The sequence below is a fragment of the Ascidia mentula genome, chromosome 7 (assembly GCF_947561715.1).
Source record: "Ascidia mentula chromosome 7, kaAscMent1.1, whole genome shotgun sequence".
In the NCBI taxonomy this organism is placed as follows: Eukaryota; Metazoa; Chordata; class Ascidiacea; order Phlebobranchia; family Ascidiidae; genus Ascidia; species Ascidia mentula.
In genome coordinates this window covers 17,961,748-17,984,059 of record NC_138572.1, presented here as the reverse complement: position 1 = coordinate 17,984,059, position 22,312 = coordinate 17,961,748, and the positions used below count along the sequence as shown (strand labels likewise).

Sequence of the window (22,312 nt, the reverse complement as noted above, 5' to 3'; positions counted from 1 at the left end):
TTGCAAGCTGTTGTAACCGCAGCAGTAAGTAGAAGCAGCTTTATTACAGTGCCTTCTGTGGTTTTAAATTGTTTTATTGATGAAATATGTAAATTTGTGAGAGCTGCAGACAGGGTGTATACACGCACTGTTGATGAGACCTTACAGGTCGAAACAGTGCGTGTACACACCCTGTCTGCAGCTCTCTATCTAGTTTGGTACACAACATACCGACGATTGACCGAAAGGTACCACAAAGTGGAAATCTGTGTGCCTGATAGCCTACCAGCTAGCACAGTGCCACTTCAACAGCTGCACTGATGAGACCTTACAGGTCGAAACAGTGCGTGTATACACCCTGTCTGCAGCTCTCATTGATTATTATGGCTCCTTTGCGCATATAATATGCAAATTTCAATTTACATAAACTTTGCTTCAGTCTGTTCTCTCGGAATTTTGTCAGTTGCAACAATGGTTTGGAATGATGCAAATGAATTGTATTCTTGTAAACGTTTAAACGCGTTGACGAATTCTTTTGTAACTTTTGTTGATAGAAATTTGCTAACATGGCGTTAATAAGATTTGGACTCGTTTAGAATTGAAGTTGGTCGCAAACACACAGTTTCCACTACACTTATTTCCTGTAAACCAGTGATGCGTTTGCAGGCTGTTGCAATTTGTGACGTCACACACAGAGAGTTCTAGAGAAAGTTCGCACTCGTCAAATATCTACAATTCAATAAAGCGATAATGTTTCAAATATTCATTTAACGTGTTTGTGTGCCATATGTAATCAGCTAGCGAAGGATTTTTGTTGTGTAGCTGACCTAGTTACTGCTAGCCATGATAAGAACTTTAATTGCAGCGTTTGCGTGTATAGGTTATTTCACATAACAATTTCCAACAAAGTTTACATTAATTAGAGAGGACAATGAAATTATTTGTTGTGTTATTTGTAAATCTTCTACCTGTTGTTTGTGGACAAACTTGGCATAAGTTGGATGACTACAGGGAATATTTGATCGGACCTCAAGTTAATTCATACACAGAAGCTGAAACAACATGCAATGCACACAATGCATATCTCACCCATGTTAAAACACGGTCTGAATTTAACTTCCTGGTTGGGAAGAGTAGAAATACAGCAGGTGTGAAATTTCGTTTTTCCCCTCAGAAACATTTGTTTTAAAACGTTAACGTAACAGAGTCACATTTATAATTTAATTATTTTGTTTGACATCTCTCGAGTCAACAGTATTTGTGCTAGATTCATTTTCATACATTTTCATGGATGTCTCGTAACATTAAACCACATTGATTGTCCATCTACACAGTCGCCCCATACTCGTTCTACATCGGAGCAACACGAGATGCAGGAACAAACATCTATAAGTGGGCACATCGTATATCAAATGTTGTCAATGGACAGTGGGCAGGAGGGGAACCGAAATCAATAGGAGAAAAGTATTGCGTGATAATGGGTTCATTAACTTCACTTGATTCAACATTCAAGTGGAGAAGTACGGAATGCTATGTTACATCGTGATATATTTGTCAAAGAAAACCAGAAGGTAATTATACAGATGCATTAAAATCAATATTCTACAAATATGCATTGGCAAACAACGCATAGATCATAAATCAAGAAAATCTAACTTTGAAACTGAAAAACATAACAATAAGTTGTCATGAAAACACATTGTTTTAAAATAATTAACTATTAGGTTGTTATGTATTTCTATGTAAATTCCAACACAGTGGTCATGCAGACAGCTCAGTTATATTTCGCCTAAAGGCACCATCAGTTTCTTATTGTGATAGATTAAATCCTATTCAATCTTATTCAAAAAAGGGTTGTATTTGAATAAGAAGCTGATGATGCCTTTAGGCAAAATATATTTTTCTGAGCATCAACAGACTGAGTTTTGTGCAAGATCGCTGTATTGGAATTCACATAGAAATACATATCGTGATACGGTGCGCGATCGACATGTCAGGGAACACCTTGGTTAAAACTGATCCAAATTAGATTAATACTCTACAAACAGGTTGCTTTAATGATAGACGTACACATGTTTGCTAGTAACACGAAGCACAATAACAACAGCAAAAACAACAACAACAACAACAACAGCAGCAGCAGCAACAACGAGGACAATAGCAACGAGTCACGCCACAACCTACGCAGCCTCTTACGAACTAACCCCGGCAACAACCGCAGTCATTGATCTCCAAACTTCTGCTACAAAGGATCCAAAACCAAATTCTGCAACCTCCATTCGTAAGTTCATTTTTATTAACTTAAGAAAGAGTATTTTCACTTTCCCGAACAAATGCTTTTGTTTGCCTTCAGCAACAATTCTCACAGGTTCGTCAGATGCAATCCAATACAGTCACGACCCTGCAATCATGAACATAGCCTTTTTGTCACTTGATGGCGTTATTATTGCTGCTGTTGTCATTGGGATTATCTGCTTCTGGTTGCGTACAAAACATATGTAAGTTGTTGCTTGTGACTGCGTTACTAGTTTTAAACTAGTACGGTGTGTAATAATGTGACATATTTATTTTTAGAGTTGATCAAATCAACCTTAGAATGGACAATGTTGCTTCTATGGGTGAGTAAACACATTTCCTCGGTTAACCAAACTGACCTCAACAACTTTAGTATAAATTAACTCAAATATTTCACCAAAACCTTTGGCCTTGAGAAATATGTATTGGTTTCTTTTTCACAGAGCCCAGAAATCGAGATGAAAGAAACAAAGTTGTCCACAACTATGACGTCATCAAATAACCGGATTATGTAAATACGGGTGTGAAAAACAACTTTGAGGAAGCTTACATGAAATGTGTTTAGATTTAATCACACCTCTTAATAATATGATCGATTTATGTTAAAACAATATATTGTATCGTAACTGTGTCAGAGCTTTTGGATCAATCCATTTTTGTCGTGAGAATTTTGTGTACGTTAAGTTTAAATAATAAAGAAAAGAGTGACATCATGATTTAAAAACAAAAAAATTTCTGAGTCAGAAGACAGATTGTGCTTGTGAACATCGTAGGTATTGCGACACACATTGACAAACGTACGAGATTTCACGTCGTTTGTAGTTGTCAATTTCTAGATGTTTTATTTTCAAATTAGAGCAATATGAGGATAAATGTAATTTTCTTCTAATTTACGAAACAAAAATATTAGTGAATAACGATATAGACCCTGGGATCACCAGAGCATGACAATGTTTCAAATCGTGGCACGTGATTAGCTAGATAACTGGTGAGGTGATGAGCTTCAAAGCAACAGTTATAGAGGGCAGTTATATGTTTTGCACAACCTTTTAAAACTATGTAATTTAATAACCAATGCTTTACGAATTTGGAAATGAACATAATGTTTGTTTGAATGAACCAGAACTTTTCGTAACAAAATTAGAAACTCATCTCGAAGTAGCAGCATTGTTTTCGGGGCGAAAAGAACCTGAAATGTATTGTCAGACAGTTATTAGGTCATAATCATCATTTCATAATCGGTTGGCGAAAAAGTTTGTGGTTTAAAAACATCTGTGTTGCAAACAAGTTTTATGAATGTTTTGGCAAGAAATGAAATATTTTGATACATCACACAGTAATAACAAACTCAAGAGTAGTTGGAACTTGTGAAAAAAAAGAGCAAATAAGTGTATTTTTGTGCTAAATGTATGGTATGTAGTATGGTTAGAAAGGGTTTTTATTGTCGAGTATGACAAAATGTAATAGTATTCGTCCTAAAACTCGTCGTATTTTTAATTTTTGATTTATTTTTGAAAGTACCTGTCAATCTCTGCAACTTGCAAAAAATCATTGAAATCCATTGAGAAACAGCAAAGTTGTGTGCGTTTAAAATTTATCGATGGGTTAAAAAGTTTTGTCGACCAATGTCTCTTTGGTATTGATAGCAGGTCTGTTGTACTTTAACCATCACATCTTCCAGCTATCCGAACACTACCAACCTTAAACATTCCACGAATGTTAAATAACACTTTACGACAATTGTGCTCTCTGTCCATCAACGAACTTCAATGGCTTACTCCATAAGGTACAACACCTAGAAAATCAAAATGTTATTTTTAAAAATTTACCACGTTTGATAAGTAAGGTATATTGTGTCACCTAGTGGCGTTTCGGGCGTTCAAATATTTGGTTTTCGGCGGCATCTCCTGCTTAAATACGTGGCAAACTCCATATTCTCTTCCCCTCATACAAATCGAGGGATCAATTTGATTTGTTTTAAACTTCTCCAATCTTTTCCCTTCCTGTAAACCTTGTTGGTCAATCGCTGTTATTTGACGTTTTATGAGCGTCATCATATTTTTCGCTCAGCTGAAGCAATGCAATAATCTATGACGCAAAAAGGTCAGCGTAAATATTTATGTATCCTTCTGTAAAAAGATGAGTTTAATGTTGCACTTAACAGCAAACATGGTTTTACACTAGGTAAGGTGGGGTCGATGCTATGGCACGAATTAAATCGGCGAAGTTTGCACATTTTTCCCGTTTTCGTCGCCAAAGTTAGAAGGAATCAAGACGCAGTGTGTTTCATTCATTCGCTTGGATTTTCCTTTGCAAATATCATTGGGATGAACCTGGTCTAAGAAAAAGTGACATGGGCCACGTAGCACCAGGATGGCAAACATAGAACAAATTTTGGGCCACATGGCACCAGCGTAGCACAATTGTCACCGAATTTACGGCCGCGTGGCACCAGCATGACACACATGGTGTCAGGCATTCCTACGTGTCTCCGGTATGTTTTGGGCCACATGACACCAGTGACATGGGCTACGTAGCACCAGAATGACACACATACGTGTCACCGACATGGGACCAGTATGGCATATATTTCACTACTTTTATTTTGGTGTCGACAAAAGCCTCTTGGATCACGAAATAAAACAAAGAAGAATTTTTAAATTCACTTGAGTAAAAGATTAGGAATTAGGGATTCACCGAAAGTTCGGTTTGCCGAATTTATTCGGCCGAAAGTTAAGGTTTTTATAAATATTCCGAATTTTGCAAAAATGTTTGGCCGAAACCGAAACTTTTTACTGCATCCAACTCTAATACGCAAAGTTCAGTTTAGATTAGAATCATTATTCAAACTGCACGAATGTTTGTTCGTTTTATTTTTTTTGTCACCGAAATGATGAAAATCAACTTTAAGCATTTGGTACAGCAATCGAGGTTATTCTATAAGTGCCAATAAAAGGCTGTATGGTAAGATTAGATCCAATCCAGCACATGTTTTGTTTAAATTTATTGCGTTTAAAAGAGATGGATACCAAAGTTAGTTTCGGTTTATTCGATCGAATTTATTCGGAAACTTAAAAAATAATAATAATAATAATAATAATAATAATAATAATAATAATAATAATAATAATAATAATAATAATAATAATAATAATAATAATAATAATAATAATAATAATAATAATAATAATAATAATAATCAGATTTTTGTTTTGTTTCTAAAACTCTTCAATAAATTTGAAGTCAGCTCTGGGCAGGCTCAGAGTTTGGGTTTAGCGAATCTATTCAATGTTTGATTTCCTTGCTTTAACTTTTGACACGGTTTAAAATTTGTAATTTTGATATCGTTCTTGTCGTTCGAAACGAACTTAAACGAAAACTGGCAAAGGTGCATTAGTTCGTGTCACTGGTTGTTTTTTCATAGCAATGTAAGCCGACAGGTCCTTTGTATATTCGAGCGCTTAGACCAGTGGTTCCCAACCTGCTGAGTTAAATCGCATACCATTTCAAAATCCTGCACAGTCGCCCTACATTTAAACAAAAAAATAATCTCTGGCACATTATACGAAAGTGTCATCTTTAAATCTTTTTGTCGTGTAAGAGTTCATGATTTCTAAATAATTTCAACCGTTAAATGTACAAGCTAAATTGTTAGCGCCAAACAATATTCGTTAAATGTTTTCCTGTTCCGCCTGGATGTCTTTCGCCTATCATAGGCAGGGAACCATTGACTTTAGATCAAGTTGGACCCCCAAATCTTTAAATGTCCGTTCAAAGTGTGAGTTTTGGTGAAGTGCGAAACCCTCTTGTCAGTGATCTTTGTTTGTTCCAGCGCAGTGTACGTGGTTACAGTATTGCAGTACAAGCGTGGATGAAACAAGACTAATAATGACATCTTGGTTTCAAGCAATTGTTCTTTGTCAGATTCGACATTTTGCCGCGGTTTCCTTTATGGTTCAAGTAATAACCGGAAAAATCCTGTTGATTCCCATTTTACTCCGCCGCAGTTTAAACCTTTTTATTACCCTCAAAATTCTCCCGTTAAAATGTCAACAAACCTATCTTGCCCTGGATCAATAACCCCTCTGCTACCTTTGCAATTCCTCCTTCGAAACCTTTTCTCACCTCTTTCACACAACTTCTCTATTTGACATCGCCCTTCCACAACTTCACAACACAACACCATACACAAAAACACTAGCAGCATTCCTTAACACCTCATTTACACACACTATTTGGAAAACACGGAACAGAATTATACACAACCCAATAACGACATTTCCCGGCATTTGGTTTCATCCTTTGAAACCTCTGTACAGTTAAGCTAGCTTGCCAACGGAACAGGGGCAACCCCTTTCTCGAGGAAGTCTTGGCCGATGTTGTACCCAACCAATGAAACGCAGACTCCGCGCTCTAGCGCCCACTCACGGATGATACCTCCAAAAAACTTTCTCCACGTTATTGCAACGTTGTGTTTTTCGTCTTTTCTTTGAGATTGTATATGTTGTAATTTGCAACTACATGAATATTTAAGACAAATACATCTCCCTGCAATCAGACAAAAATATTGGCAAACTCTCTCCTCAGCGCACATCTGTGGACTTTATTAAGAGTCATTTGACTACTTTTGTGTCAGTGATCGTCCACTCCTTTTTTTGTGTACTTGTACTTAGTCTTATTGTTTATTTCTCGTTAATTTTGTTCCAAGTCTTTTACGTCCAAATAAGGTTTATTTAAAGGATCATGTATCTTATAGTTTCGGCAGATACGCTTACGCCCACTCTCAATACTCCGCTCCAGTGTTTAAACCTTGCAGTGACGATTTTTATTTGTTATGTCGCTTTGACATGTTTTTTTCGCTAGTCATTTTCTTTCTTGTCCTGAAGCACTTGGTGATCTTTTCTGTCTATTTTGTCTTCTGGAAACCACATTCCATAACCACAGAAATCACAACCAGCGATAAAGTTGTCAGTCCCACTCATGGCATTTCAACTTGTGATTTGTGATTTCAATATTATTTCACAATCTTTCCGCCCCTATCATGAACCACACCCAAAACATGTGTTTCTGTTTAATTTTAACATCTAAATAGCGTCATCAACGCGACGACGTCACCAACACAACGACGTCACCAACACGACGACATCACCAACACGACGACGTCACCAATATGATGACGTCACCAATATGACGACGTCACCAAAACGACGACATCACCAACACGATGACGTCACCAAAACGACGACGTTACCAATGTAACCGAAATTAGCTTCTCTCTAAACCGGCTAACGCCCAGGTTACTCCGCACTAACGGCCTGTCGCCAAGACCTGGAGTCACACGACCAAGGTGGCTAGTTTTGTAATAAAATGGAAACGCTAATAGGTATAAAAGAGTAAAATGGTAAAAGTAAGGATAAGACGCTTGCTTTTTTCGCAAAAAGGACTTTCCACTGCACAAATAGCGTTCACAACAATTACTTCTCGCCACAATAAAAACAATGCTTTCTACTCGCCACCACCAGAGAACTGCCTGGTTTTTTGCTTATTATTTCTGCCGCCAGCACTTACACCAATTATCACTGTCCACGTTTGCCACGCAAGCGTGACTGCTCGGGCGTATAAAAACGAGTAAAATAGAAATAATTACAAATATATTATAAAAGGTGAGTGTAAGTAAACAAAGAAAAACATGCGAGTAAAAGTGAAGGTGAAGTGAAAATACAAAAAGAAATAAAGCGAGTGAAAAACAAAACGAACAAAGACGTTTACACCGATGACGTCACCGCGTAACATGAAATATTCCAACCGCTTTCGTACCTATTGTTGTCAGCCCTTTTATCCTTAGACTGTCCATCTTTTAACATTGTTATCTGTCTAATATTATTTATTGTACATTTGCATCAATTTATTGCTTCTTCGATTTGGTTGTTTTATAAACACAGTTCCTTGTATGTCTGCGGCAAGCCAGTTGAGGCCTATGATGTCACAGTTGCTTATTGTTACGTTCCAATTACTGTCGCTCGGTTTAAAAAAGAAACAAACCCTGAATTGGGATCGAAAAGAAATTCGTATTTTGAGATCTTGTCGGAAAATACTGGTTTTTAACATGGCCTGAAACTGACGTCATGACCCACGTGACAGACGCCACTCAAGGCCATGGCCGTGACGTCATTATTTGGGCTGCAGTGAGGACCTGGGTGTTGACAAGAAACTTTGTTACACAATTTCGCTCACATAAAACCTTTTCCATAAGTTTTTGAGATTGCACCGCGATATCCGCGCATTTCTGTTAATATTTGCGGTAAATTTGCGTGAATGCATTTTTGAGTTGATCAGAGAAAGCCAAACTGAACTGAATCAAATTTACTGACATCCTCGAATCAGAAATCAACTGTCAAATCTGATGGATCAATGTTTATATTTACATGGATTATCAACATAAAGCACGGAAACGGTTACATGCGATATTACAACAGCGACATGATATACAAGGAATGATAAAACGGAATATGTTGTCAATATCTAATTGACACGTTGACATAATTCTATGGAAGAAGTGGCATCCGAAACACACAAAATGTAATAATAAGTAGTGTCGACGTCATATTGTGTTTTTCTGGCATCAACCGCTTTTTTTATTAACTTCGGATAATAATCACGCTGTAAACCAAGTTTAACTCGTTTACGGCGAACGTGCTATTCGTTCGTTGACACTTCCAGCAACAAGCCGCCTTTTTAAATGAGTCACGTGGTAATCCGAACTCAAATAACCTGGTATGCATTTTCTATGTAGGCCACATGTCTTTTGCGTGAAAAAGATACGAAGGGACAGAGGACAAAGGACATATAGGACAGAGACTTTTTGTACGCGTGGTTTGTAACGTGTTATTGTTAATCCTCGTGCGCTTGTTTATTATGTATTAAACTGATCGATGGACTTTGGGTTTGATAGCAGCCTTTTTATCAGGAGTCAGATATACGGCAGTGTTATTATTTGTGTAGACGTTTTAAGTAACGCCCTACAAATACCACGATAATAACAAACATGCAGAAAGGTGACGTTCGCTATTAACACAAAAATTGTAAGGATTTGAGAAAAAAAATCGATTTGGTAAAATCGCTTTCCTGTTATTTTACGATTTAAAGCCTTTATCAAAATAGGTGAAAGTATTAACAATGTCTGTCAATAATTGTAGATCAACACAACGCTGCCATGGTGACTAACGACGCAAAGTTAATTTTCGTCACTTTGACCTCCCAACATTTAGTCGCATTTCACTTTCATCTTAGAGCTCATGATTTTCCCATATGAATTTTTCCACCAGTACCAACACATAGTGTTGTAATCAGTAGAAGTTCTCGACCACGGACCATTGAGGTGGGCATATGAACAATCACGGTGCCACCAAGCTCCACCACCAATCACAACACAATTACGTCCTGATCTGCAATTATAATTAAGTCGGTTGTCAACAACTCTGTGTTACAACTTATTTACATTCAGTTAAAATTTGTGTTCAACTAAAACGTTAATACAACCCCCTGTTTCAGAGCAATTGATTTTTACAATTGTTGATTTAGGGTAGGCGATTAACTTTGTCATTGAAAATCAACTATTTAAGAAAACGCAGTTTTTTCGTTTTTAAACAACTCGATTTACTTCGTTAGTAAAACAAAAATATAATCAGACACGTTGTATCATTATTACTCACAAATCATTGTCTCTGTTGAGAGTTGAAAATCTCATCCCGTTTAGACTGTGCTGCACAACAGTTGTAGAATTCGAGCACTTTCTCAATTCCACCTTACAGTCCTCCAACTGGTAGTAGCCTATAAGGTCGGTCCAGTTTAACATGCACGTTTATTCCGACAGTTACGAAATCAATTTCTAAGTCGTGATTTTAAACGATTTTCCGACCACACCTATTCAAAAAGAATATTATAAGCACATACAGACTCATTACACCAGCCTCAACATTACACTGGCCGAAAAGTAAAGAATGTAAGATAGTACATGCTTATGACGTCACAAGACGTCGACAACAAAAATCACTTTGGTGGCGGGAAGGAATTATTTCGTGCTGGGGAGAGTATTGTCCGTAACATACCGGCCCCAAATAACGAACGTGGGAACGAAGTTATTTCACACAACAATGGACAATAACGAAACACAGGTATAACGAAACACAGTTTATATACACAATTATCAAGCGGCCTCGAGTAGGCACAGCTTGCGCACATCACGCGTGTAAACAGCTCTTGCAGTGCGTACGCGAACACGTCTAACAGCCCCTTCTCCGTCAGGGTACACCTCCTCAATAAGGCCCTTCGGCCAAGCGCCCCGGGGGTTCATCTCGTCCACGACCAAAACCAGGTCGCCAACTCCAAAGTTTGCGGATTGTCGGACCCATTTGTGGCGCAGTTGCAATGTTGGAAGGTAGTCCCGTACCCATCTCTTCCAAAACATGTCGGCCAACAACTGGACTGTACGCCATGATTTCCGGTAGCCGTCGGCCGTCGCAAATTCGTCCGGGGGGAGCGAACAGTCCGTCTTACCAAGTAACAACATGTTGGGAGTGAGAGCTCGTAGGTCCCGAACATCGTCCCCAACGGCGGCGATTGGTCGGTTATTCAGTATTCGTTCAACTTCTGCAAGAAATGTACACAAAGACTCGTCGGACAACGAAGCATTGCCCGCGATCGCTTGAAGAACGCGTCGTATGGAACGAATGACACGCTCCCATACTCCACCCTGGTGACTTGCAAGCGGGGGGTTGAAATGCCAGTTGGTCCTTTGCTGGCTCAGATGATTGTGTATGTGAGTTTGATTCCAATTGGTAATCCCATTACCAAGCTCACGTTCCGCCCCGACAAAGTTAGTGCCGTTGTCGCTGAACACGTCAGAAGGCGAACCTCTTCGACATGAAAACCTTCGAAAAGCGTTGATGAACGAGGAAGTGTCTAGCGAGTGAGCGACCTCTATATGCACAGCCCTCGTGCACATACAAGTAAAAACACAACCATAACGTTTTACTTGACTCCTTCCCACCTTTACCAGAAAAGGCCCCATGTAGTCAACCCCCACGTTGGTGAATGGCGGGTTTTCAGGGGTAATCCGTTCTTTTGGTAAGGCACCCATGATTTGCGACCCTGCCTTGGCGTGCCGCAGCTTGCAGCTTGTACACTGACGCACGACGCGCCGTACAGCTGAATGTCCCTTAACTACCCAATACTTCTCGCGCACTGACGCGAGCACATGTAGAGTTCCGCTATGTCCTTCAGAGCGGTGATAATAGTCTATGATTAAATCCGTCACATGGTGGCGATGGGGCAGAATTACCTGATGTTTTTGTTGTAGATCCTGATTTTCGTAACCTTCCTCAAACATGAATTATTCCGTTGACGACACAAGGGTAGAGCTTGCACAGCGACGACGCATAGCTCGTTGCACGATGGTGTTTAATTCCTTCTTCAAAACTTCTACAGTTCACCAGATTCGCTAGATCAGCAGGAAAAGCTTCTCGTTGCACCAATTGCAGAATATTTCTCGTGGCCAGATCCAACTCTTGAACTGTTATACCAACCGAACAAAATTTCGGGGTTTCAGTGAAAACTGCAGCTCCTCTTCGTGCGTATTTCCACAGCAGACAATTCCTGAAGCGGGTTAACCATGCAACTGATTTTTGTAAGGTAACCCACGAGGAGAAATGTTGCAACAGTCTCTGCAAAGGCATTTGGTTAACGGTCACATTCGCAGCACAAACAGTGTGTGCTTTTAATTCGAGATCTGTATCCAGCACGGGAAGGACATGCGGTTGATCTGGCCAAAATTTCCGACCTTTCCACAGGCATTCTGGGCCCCTAAACCACGTTCTGGCCTTTTCAAATTCGCTAGGCATCAACCCACGCGAAGCAATGTCGGCGGGATTATCCTTACTCCCCACATGTCGCCACTGCGACGGTATCGAGTGCTCGTGAATTACAGCGAGTCGATTCGCAACAAAGGTCTGAAAACGGCGTGAAGAATTGTGAATGTAGTGCAACACCGTGGTGGAATCAGACCAAAACCACACATTGTCTACGTCATAGTCCAATTCCTGAATAATCATTGTCCCCAATTTGACAGCAGTTACTGCGGCCACTAATTCCAGCCGAGGTATCGTGACCGACTTCAGAGGGGTCACTCGTGATTTTCCTACCACCAATGAGCAGTGTATATTCCCGCTTGAGTCCTCAAAACGTAGATAACAAACGGCGCCATACCCGGCCTCGCAGGCGTCACCAAAGCAGTGAAGTTCAGTCAATACGATAACAGTGTCAGGCGGTTTGAAGCAACGCGGAATTGTCGCGTTCTTTAACAAAGGCACATGGTCCAACCAGACACTCCAATGCTCGACCACACTTTGGGGAAGTGGGTCGTCCCAACCAAGTTGTTGGTTGCACAGATTCTGCATCAGTCTTTTCATGGGAAGGACAAATGGTTGAATAAACCCCAGCGGGTCGTAGACCTGACTGATCATTGACAACATACCGCGGCGAGTATGTGGTTTTTCCTTTATATTCACACGAATTCCAAAACAGTCGTTGGCCATGTCCCACTGAACACCCAACGCTCTTTCCATCGGCAAGTACGATAAATCTAAGTTCAACACCGCTTCTGAGCGGTCGTCCTTGTCTACAGATTCAAGCACAACAGATGAGTTGCTGAGAAATTTCGTAAGATGAAATCCTCCCTCACGCAAAATGGCACTTACATCCTTGATAAGCTCAGTGGCAACTGTTGCCACTGACTTAAGACAGTCGTCTATATAAAAATTCTTTAAAACAGTCTCAACAACAGGTGTCGAAAATAAGTCCTTCTTATCCCACGCTGCTTTCCTCAGCGCAAAGCTTGCACAACTCGGCGAAGACGTGGCACCAAACAAATGCACAAGCATTTGGTAGTCCACAGGGGGACGTTTTAAATCGCTATCAGGCCACCATAGAAATCGTAGCGAATCACAGTCCTTTGGAAGAACCTTCACCTGATGAAACATGCCCTTGATGTCGGCCGCAAAGGCAACAACCTCCTGGCGAAAACGTAGCAGCACTCCCACAAGACTATTGGTAAGGTCTGGCCCTTGCAACAGCTTGTCGTTCAAAGAGGATCCCTTGTGGGAAGCAGCACAGTCGAAGACAATTTGAAATTTGCTACCCGTAGCATGGTGTGGTATGTACCATGTTTGCTCTGTATATGGCAAACAGTCCGTGGGTATTCTCCGCGCAAACCCTTGTTTTAAGTAGTCCTCTATTTTTTCTTTGTACTTCTCAAAAAGCTTGGTATCTTTCTTAAAACGCCGCTTTAGATGTAGCAAACGTCGCTCTGCCAAAATTCTATTGTATGGCAGCTTCGGTTCGGGCGACTTCCAAGGTAACCCAATCTGGTAATGTCCATCCACTTTGATGACACTATCTTCCATAATGGAAATAGCGCGTTTGTCGTCAAGTGACAGTCCCGGGCCCTGATGGCCTTGCTCCTGAAACTCATTACTGTATAGTTGATCCAACTGGCGATGTAGTTTCGTGTCTGAATGCATGAAGTTGACACAGGCTTTCTGGCTACGATGTTCTCGTCCTGGGCCAAACAAACACCAACCCAACCCAGTGCGTATAGCAACGGGGTCGCCTCGTGTGCCACGCACAACATCGCGTTGTTCGTGCGCCTCGTACACATCGGCTGCAACAAGCAAGCCAATGTCTGGACAATCAATCACAGGAAATTCAAGGTCGCGGATGTGCTGATACCGCTTAACATCATTTACTGTAGGAATGCTACCCTGTAAGTTCGGCAACTTGGGCACGACCATGACGTTTTCCATAAAAAATCGTTCGTTCTCCTTTAAACCCTGTACTGATAACGAAACTTTGCTACTGCGCAATGTCTGCGTTCGATTTACGGTGGTTATCGTTAAGTTGTCCTCCACACCACGCAATCCCAGCCTTTTTGCCAAGACCTCAGAACACAGTGAAGTATCCGATCCGTCATCTAAAAATGCATGGGTAAAGCAAGGCTCCGAATTCGTACCAAAGACAGTCACTGGCACCACTTTCCGACGCACAGAGCTAGCTCGAAGCGTGGCAGCAGACGTTCCTGACACGCCGGCCCCGTGACCTTCCACCGGTAAACTTGTGCGTTGACCCGATGGACCAGTAGGATATGTCCAATGTAGTAGTGTATGGTGCCTTTTACCACAATCCTCTACCCGACACACCTGATTCAATGTGCACTCGGACGCGAAATGGTCGGGACGAAAGCAATTGTAACACAGCTTGTTACGACGTACCAATGCGTGGCGTTCTTTGAGCGACCGTTTCTTGAAGACCTCGCATTTCCACAAAAAATGAAAGGCTTCGCAATCGGGGCAGGTTTGAGTGGGTCGGAGGGAGTCGTGATTCACAAAAGTCTCTGCTGAGACACCGTTGGTTACCGTTGAGTAGGTAGCTGCAACTCGCTCGGGCGGCTTTCCTTTCATGCTCGCTTGACCTTTTGACTTACGTTCATCGACGGAAACAAACCTCATCATAGGCGAAAGACTATCCTCTGCCAACAGTTCAAGAAGATCCAACAAGGTTTGAAAAGTCACTGGCCGATTTCGCAAACGGAGTTCGGATGACTTTGTGATAAATCGTCTGATCGCGTTTTGTGGCAAACGTTGTACAACGGCCTCAATGTTTTGTGGCAAATCAAGTGTGTACTGACAGTTCCACTGACTAAACAGCTTATAACTCTCAGAAGCCTGTGCTCGAAAAGAACGCAAACCTCTGAAGTCGTTGTCTTTAAATTGTGGCCGACAGGTCAGTCTGTCCATATGTGCTCTAACAACAAGGTCTAATCTCCCATGTCTCCTGTGGAGTATATCCAATGCCTCCCTGTATCCTAATTCGGGAGGCATGCTTTTGCATTCCAAAATGTTAGTCAGGGCGTCTTCAACGCAAAATTCACAGAGGTAGCCCAACTTCTCGGCGTCAGATAAATAAGCCTTGTTTATCTGTCGATCAAAATCGTTCATGAACTTGTGATAATTAAGAGGATCCCCGTCATATTTCTCTAACGTCAGTTTGGGTAAGTTAAAACCTTGCTTCACGGTTTCAGCAAATACGTACAAATCTGAGGTAGTCGCCTGTGGACGTATTTTATGAGGTCCCAACGCCCGGTTGAGAGGACTCGTCTCAAATGTGCCGGCCCCAGTGGCATCTGCGCTGGTGACAACCGCTGGACCAAATTCTTCTGTCTTCGCTGGGAGGACACTGGAAGGCTCGACTGGAGCCTGTAACTTGCCTGCCGCAAGTGGCTTGTCTGTCGAGTTCACATTCATCATTTTATTGCTGTCCACAAATGACGGCCTATCAGATGGTGTCAAATCATGTTCATGTACTTCGGAGTTTGGTTGACCCAAAAGGTCGCTTTCCTTCGTGGATGTTTCGCCCAGTTTGTGTAGTTCAGGAGTTTTGGCGTGTTCCAACAGAGGTATGGGCTTCGGCTTTGTAACTGGGGTGAGGTCCCATCCTTGCGTAGATTCGCATGAGTCAAATTCACTTACTGTGTCCGCAACGAATTCAGCCAATTCCACATCGTCCTGGGCTTTCGAGCTCAAGCTCAAGATCCAACCTTCTTGATTTTAAAGCACATCGTCGCTTAAGTTGTTGAAGTCTTAAGGCTGCGGCCTCAGCATTTCGGCGAGCACGTGCACTCGCTGTGCTTTTGAAAGTCCGTACCGAGCCATTAGAAGACGGTGCACCGGGCTGTACAGGTTTCACAGCATCAATTACATCAAACAGGTCTTGTGATGTAGGCGGGACTTCTCCTGTGTCTTTAGACATAGATCTTCAAATTTGTGATGGTGACTGAGATATCACCGAGGCAAATAAAATCGTTTAAAATAATGTAGAATTCGAGCACTTTCTCAACTCCACCTTACAGTCCTCCAACTGGTAGTAGCCTATAAGGTCGGTCCAGTTTAACATGCACGTTTATTCCGACAGTTACGAAATCAATTTCTAAGTCGTGATTTTAAACGATTTTCCGACCACACCTATTCAAAAAGAATATTATAAGCACATACAGACTCATTACACCAGCCTCAACATTACACCAGCCTCAACATTACACCAGCCTCAACATTACACCAGCCTCAACATTACACTGGCCGAAAAGTGAAGAATGTAAGATAGCACATGCTTATGACGTCACAAGACGTCGACAACAAAAATCACTTTGGTGGCGGGAAGGAATTATTTCGTGCTGGGGAGAGTATTGTCCGTAACTCGTGCTTCCACAGACATTTATTGTGCAAAGTTGACATGCGTGGAATTTATGTGGTATTTGTGTTGCACTAAACCACGGCATGTAGTACAGATTTGTGATACCTACATGTTTAACAATTGCCACAAAAATAAGAGGCAGACTTATGTGGGTACTTAAAGTACTTCGACCACGGCGAGAGTTTGAAAGAGGAGTCGCTTGAAAAGTCAATTTCGTCGTCACATTCCACACGTTTAAGATTTAATTTTCGCTTTCGTCACAAATTATATTTGTTCGTCAAGCTTATTTTGCTATTTTCTTTGTTTTTTACCTGGTTGATGTAGAAACTATAACAAAACTTTTGAGAAATAAACATCTTGTAATGCATGACAATCACATAGTGATCACATTCCCAGGTATAAAAGTCCCGAACAAGTTTGATATCATGACGTTTGATGCTGTCAGTGTTTTGGTGGACGTTTCCAGGTGTCGCACTAGGCACTATTACCTGACAAATTGAGTTTGCAAGTTGTCACGGATTTATTTCCTACCTCGGCCCTGACCCTGCAGTAACGGATCACCACTAAAGCCAAAGTCTCTCACGCTAGTTCGCTAAATGGGCTTCTCTTTAATGAACAGGCAAAAACGACGGTAAAACGTGCATATACTCAGTAAAAACCAATACCATCGATACTGTTTTCGTTTTTCCACACTCACTCTCAGTACAGCACGACACCCATTTTGAAACTAACTCGATCGTACCCAAAGCACCTCCTCGCAACGGTAAATCAACCAATCAACGGTTTTTCATGAAATCAATGGGGCGTTACGGGACGACGTGGCAAACATAGAAAAACAAATAAGGTGTGAAAATAAAGTGTGAGAAAAGATGGAAACATAAACAAAAGTACGATGTGATGTGACCATATATGTAATGAACAGTGATTTAAATAAACAACGCAGGTGAACAAAAAAAGCATAAAGACAAGAATTAGTGCTGTGTGTCATGTGTCTTTTACGCCACACAAGCAAAAAGTTTAAGGTCACTGCTGAATTGTCGCCACCGGATTCACAAATTTGTGGCAGAGAAATCTGTTTCAAAACTTACTAATGATAAAACCTCATTGAACTGTCACGAAATCCTGTTCAAAATCATAACAAAAATATTCCTTCCAACATGAGCAACAAATTGTTCGCTCAAAAACATACCAGAAACCACGTGATGTGTTTTACATAGTATGGGCCGTGGGGGTGGAGTTGGCTCGACAACAAACTACTTTGCGATGGGAGGCAGGATTGTGGTGATAAGATCTACAATCTTGACACAGATCGATTCTTCGACCACGACGAACATCCTCAACTTTGCAAACATCGGAAACACTGCGACACAAAAGACGGACTTCTCAATATTCCTATGTCCAAAGTATGCGACGGTTTCATCGATTGCAAGGATAAAAGTGACGAATATCCAGAAGAATTGTGCACAAAGGAAGGAAGATTCTACTGTCCAACGTTAAATGGAGCCAAAGTAAAGTTATTTCTTGTCAACAAAACCAGAAAAATTAATGACACCTTAATTGCAAGAGTTTGAGTAAAATCACTTTAAAGCTGCTTTTTAACTACAAAGGGCAAGTAGGTATCGTTGTCTGTTGTTCAGTATTGTTTGTCATAATGCCCTTAGTTGAATCTTTCGCACACATTTAACCACAAAGACTGTTTAAGTATTTCCCAGATTTCTGTGACAGATTTCTGTCACCGCATCGGATATTTGTGACCTCACAATTAACTGCGATGATCAAAGTGACGAAATAAACTGCACAAAGGACGGAAGGTTTTATTGCGAAAACAAAGATCCATTGTTCGTTAAGAAGGAGAAGGTAAACATATGTCAACAATAGTTTTTATCCTGCAGCAAATATGTTTTGATTCCGTGCATGTTACTATTGTGACCGAAATTAATTCAGCTAACCCGAATTCGGACTAAAGTTATTGGGAGTGCGGGTATGGAAGTTTTAGGACCGATTCAGAAAGACCTTTTCTCCGTTTTTTAGCGCTTAATTCCCCAACTCCAACTATGGTAAACGCTCAGTTCACCCTGCACTAACGGCTCACCGTCAAAACAAAAGTTGGGAGCCGAACTACAGAGGTGGATACTTTCATAATTAAATAAAATGACGTCAATATGAATAAAACTTTTGAAGCGCCCAATGTTAAAACGAAGAAATACCAAAGAATAAAGTGCGACCCACTGCACAAATCATGTTCTTTACACTTAACCACACAAGCACACCTCAACGTTTGCCACCAGATGACAACTGCCAGTTTACCTGTTAGTTCTTATTTTTGTCGCCAGTTTTCTAGCCAATTGGCGCGTCACACGCCTTCCACGTACCCAAAACTACACCTGTATATTGCAGTAAACATTTTTGTCCAATCTCCATAGTTATGTTGTTCACCAATTACCTACAAAACAGTAATTTCGCATTGTGCTGTTTACAGACGCCAATATTACCAACTTAACTACAAAGTTTTCTTTAATTTACTCCACATAGAAATTCAATGGAGTCGGCGACTGCTCTGATTGGTCAGACGAGTGTCCAACAAATACAAAAGTGATCAATGAAAACATATTTTCATCACGATACGAGTTGATTGCAAACCCATTTCTACGAGCCATTGTGTGGATAATGGGGATGCTCGCCATTGCCGGAAATTTGGTAAAATAAACAAAGTTTGTTTAGTCTTGGTTGCACAATAAGAACACGTGTTATATTCCTTTAATATGTTTCAAGGTTGTCATGGCGATGGAAGGTAAAACGTTGGCGACGACAGAATCACAATCTGCTGCATTTCGCACAAACCATCTGCTTGTTTTGAATCTATCCGTTTCCGATCTACTCATGGGAGTTTATCTGATCATGCTGGGCGCCGCTGGTGTCAGATACTCCGGAAATTATTGTGCCAATGACCTTATATGGAGATCAAGCGGAAGTTGCACCACAATGGGGGTATTGGTTTTGCTTTCAAGCGAAACATCGGTGTTTACAATGGTTCTGTTGACCATATTCCGACTTTATGCTGTGAAAAACGTAAGTGAAACAATTTTATTTGGGTAAGTCAGCTATTGCCAACTTCGTTGAACCGGTGACGACCCTTTCCAAAATTTTACGACAACTTTCTCTCTGGAAATCTTTTGTCTCCAGAAACCTATTTATTTTCACACTCACAGATATCGCTAGAATCTAAGACTGACATGAGAAACGAAACTAAAACGAATATTGTTAAAATGACGCAGTTTTGCCCAATTTGGGAACTACAGGGTAGAGAAAGAAGGAGCAATTTCCAGTCCGATGGGATTCGAACTGACAACTGTGCACATCCCTCGATTTGAAACGAACGCCGAGCTTGCAAACATATTGCTTTTGATGAAAACACGTCAATGTTTTCTTTTGTTTCAGCCACTCGATGCATCCTTGAAACCGGAATTGAAAACAGTCATCCTTTCCATTATACTCTCCTGGGCATTCTCGTTTACAATTGCTTTTATTCCACTCACAACTCAACTTCAACATTTGTTCGAAACCAAAGCTTGGATGAATGAGAATCCGTTTTTTGACAATGTTGCAGTCGACTTCTCTAGTAAGAAATTGTCGTTAATGTTGGTGGTGAAACCAGTTTCGAATGACACTGGCGCTGCGTATACAGGCATGAATAACTTCTTGGATCGATTTGTAACTTTCCAACACAACTTCACAAGCAACGATTCCCAAGTACTCAACACTGCCCTCATGCGAGTGAATGATGCCAATTCCTGGATGGATTTTATGGATATTCTTGAGGATTACAATTACACTGAGCTATTTGATATTTCTGGATATTTGGGGTTCGTTTTTATACGAGCAAAATCTTCAATTTTATCTCCTCGAAATTGTTTTTGTGTAGATATTACAGCAGCAGCAGCAGCGTTTGCATCAGCAAACTTTATGTAAAGACCAACGACAAGGCATGGGTATATTCCATTGCCATTATTACTCTTAACTTTCTGGCTTTCTTGTTTGTGGCAATTACATATTTGTGGATTTACAAGAAGACAACTGCCAGTGCCAGGCAAGTGTACAAGAGACCAAGACATAGCAGGGCGGCAAGACTAAACAAAGGTAACCGCATCCGTATTTGCAAACATATTATTCCAGAAATGCTGTTTGTTTCGGCAGAAATGCAAAAGAAAATCCTCCGACTGATAATTACCGATTTTTTCTGCTGGATTCCAATTTCCATCATGGCATTTGTAAACTTGGGTGGAATCCCTATGCCTCCAGTGATGTACGCTGTGTCAGCAATCATCCTACTCCCCATCAACAGCTCTCTAAATCCCCTCATCTACTCCAACGCACCGAAACTGCTTTATGATAGAGTCCGGGATGGCCTACGTGCTGTTTTCAGGCGTCAGCAACAGGAAGAGCAACAGGAAAATGTGGTTGTGGTTGCTAACCGACAAAACTTACATGTGGTTGAAGCAGAAACTGCTCTGTAAATAAACCTTGGGTTTGGTTTTGTGCAACATATGAAGTACTTTTTCTGACATCAAATTGACAGAACCGACTCCATACGCTTCCATGTGTAGAATTCTATTTGTAATGGCAGAGTAATTCCAACACAAAATTGATATTTCTAATGACATCTTTGGTTTTCTTGTCTCTATTAATGCCCGGTCATGCTTTTCAGTTGTATTTTTCAGTAATCATTTTATGTAGCATGGTATGAGTCACGTGATGAGTTGGTCGGACTCGGCATTCAACACATGGACACTGTTATCATGTGTGAGTGTTGGAACGCTTGACATCAACTTGGGTAGAATCATTTTAGATATTACAATGATGCGGTGATTCCCCTTGCTTCCAGTGACTTCCCCACTTTATTTTGTTTTCTATCGAATTGGAGAAACATTTGAGTGCATTTGTGGCGTGTAAAGTACCAACCATCCATCGCATGAGATGAAATATGATGAAGTTGGAACATAATGGGGATGAAATCAGTGTGTTTAACAACGGATATGAACTTATTGTGTCGCTGGATGATCGTTTGCTTGTAAATATGATGTTATGATGTTGGAAATGTTCCATGAAACCAATACAAACTATTGGGAGGGGGAAGTATATTCTGCCAACTACAAAACTTCACCGAAAAAAGTTAAAACCCCCTCAAAATCCCCTCTCACATGGCATGTACATAATCCTGTGTATCATGGATAACATGGATAAGTATGATTTAATGCAAACAAGACGTTGTAAAATTGTTGGCATGACAAAGTGTAAATACCAATAAGAATTGCGTTTATCGTAACCTGGCATCGAACGAGCAGCAACAAGATTTTTTGTTTGAAGTTAATTCTTCTTGCCATCTACTACCGTTTGGTACAAACTAGCGGCTAATTTTTTCTCTTCAAAATGTTTTCGTTAAAAAATATTTAAACTTTCACAGACATATTACAATCGTTTTGTAAAATTTAATATCTGTTCTTCTGACACAATAAAAACGTTACTTTATTGACCGACGTTTCGCCTGTTATTCAACTTGGCTTCCTCAGGGTAAGGAAGGAATGAATATTAACTCGATTCCCCCATGTTGTTGTCTTATAAAGAACAAAAAACAGCGAGCTTAAGATCGAATGTTTAACCTGCGGAATCCTAGTTTAATGAAACTATGTGTGGTTAAGGTAGCCAATGTGTCTGGCTTCGTCAATTTTTTGTGGTCAGA

General features: G+C 40.6%; 1 protein-coding gene across 1 annotated transcript; it reads right to left on the bottom strand.

Moving 5' to 3' along the window:
• Positions 1-10,480: 10,480 nt before the first annotated feature.
• On the bottom strand, positions 10,481-16,134 carry LOC145909729 (uncharacterized). The gene is made up of 3 exons (XM_082997082.1): positions 15,999-16,134; positions 11,766-15,925; positions 10,481-11,653 (listed from the first exon to the last, which is right to left on the bottom strand). Exons 1-3 carry the CDS (start codon positions 16,132-16,134, stop codon positions 10,481-10,483), a joined length of 5,469 nt encoding a protein of 1,822 aa, XP_082853208.1.
• Between the last annotated feature and the right edge of the window lie 6,178 nt (positions 16,135-22,312).

Bases quoted from the DNA above. Each gene is read 5' to 3' on its own strand.
- LOC145909729 (XM_082997082.1), bottom strand. From the start codon at position 16,134: ATGTCTAAAGACACAGGAGAAGTCCCGCCTACATCACAAGACCTGTTT. The intron at 15,926-15,998 runs GTGCTCGCCGAA...TTTAAAATCAAG, and splicing joins CAAAAGCACAGCGAGTGCAC to AAGGTTGGATCTTGAGCTTG. The intron at 11,654-11,765 runs GTGAACTGTAGA...TTCATGTTTGAG, and splicing joins CTGCTGATCTAGCGAATCTG to GAAGGTTACGAAAATCAGGA.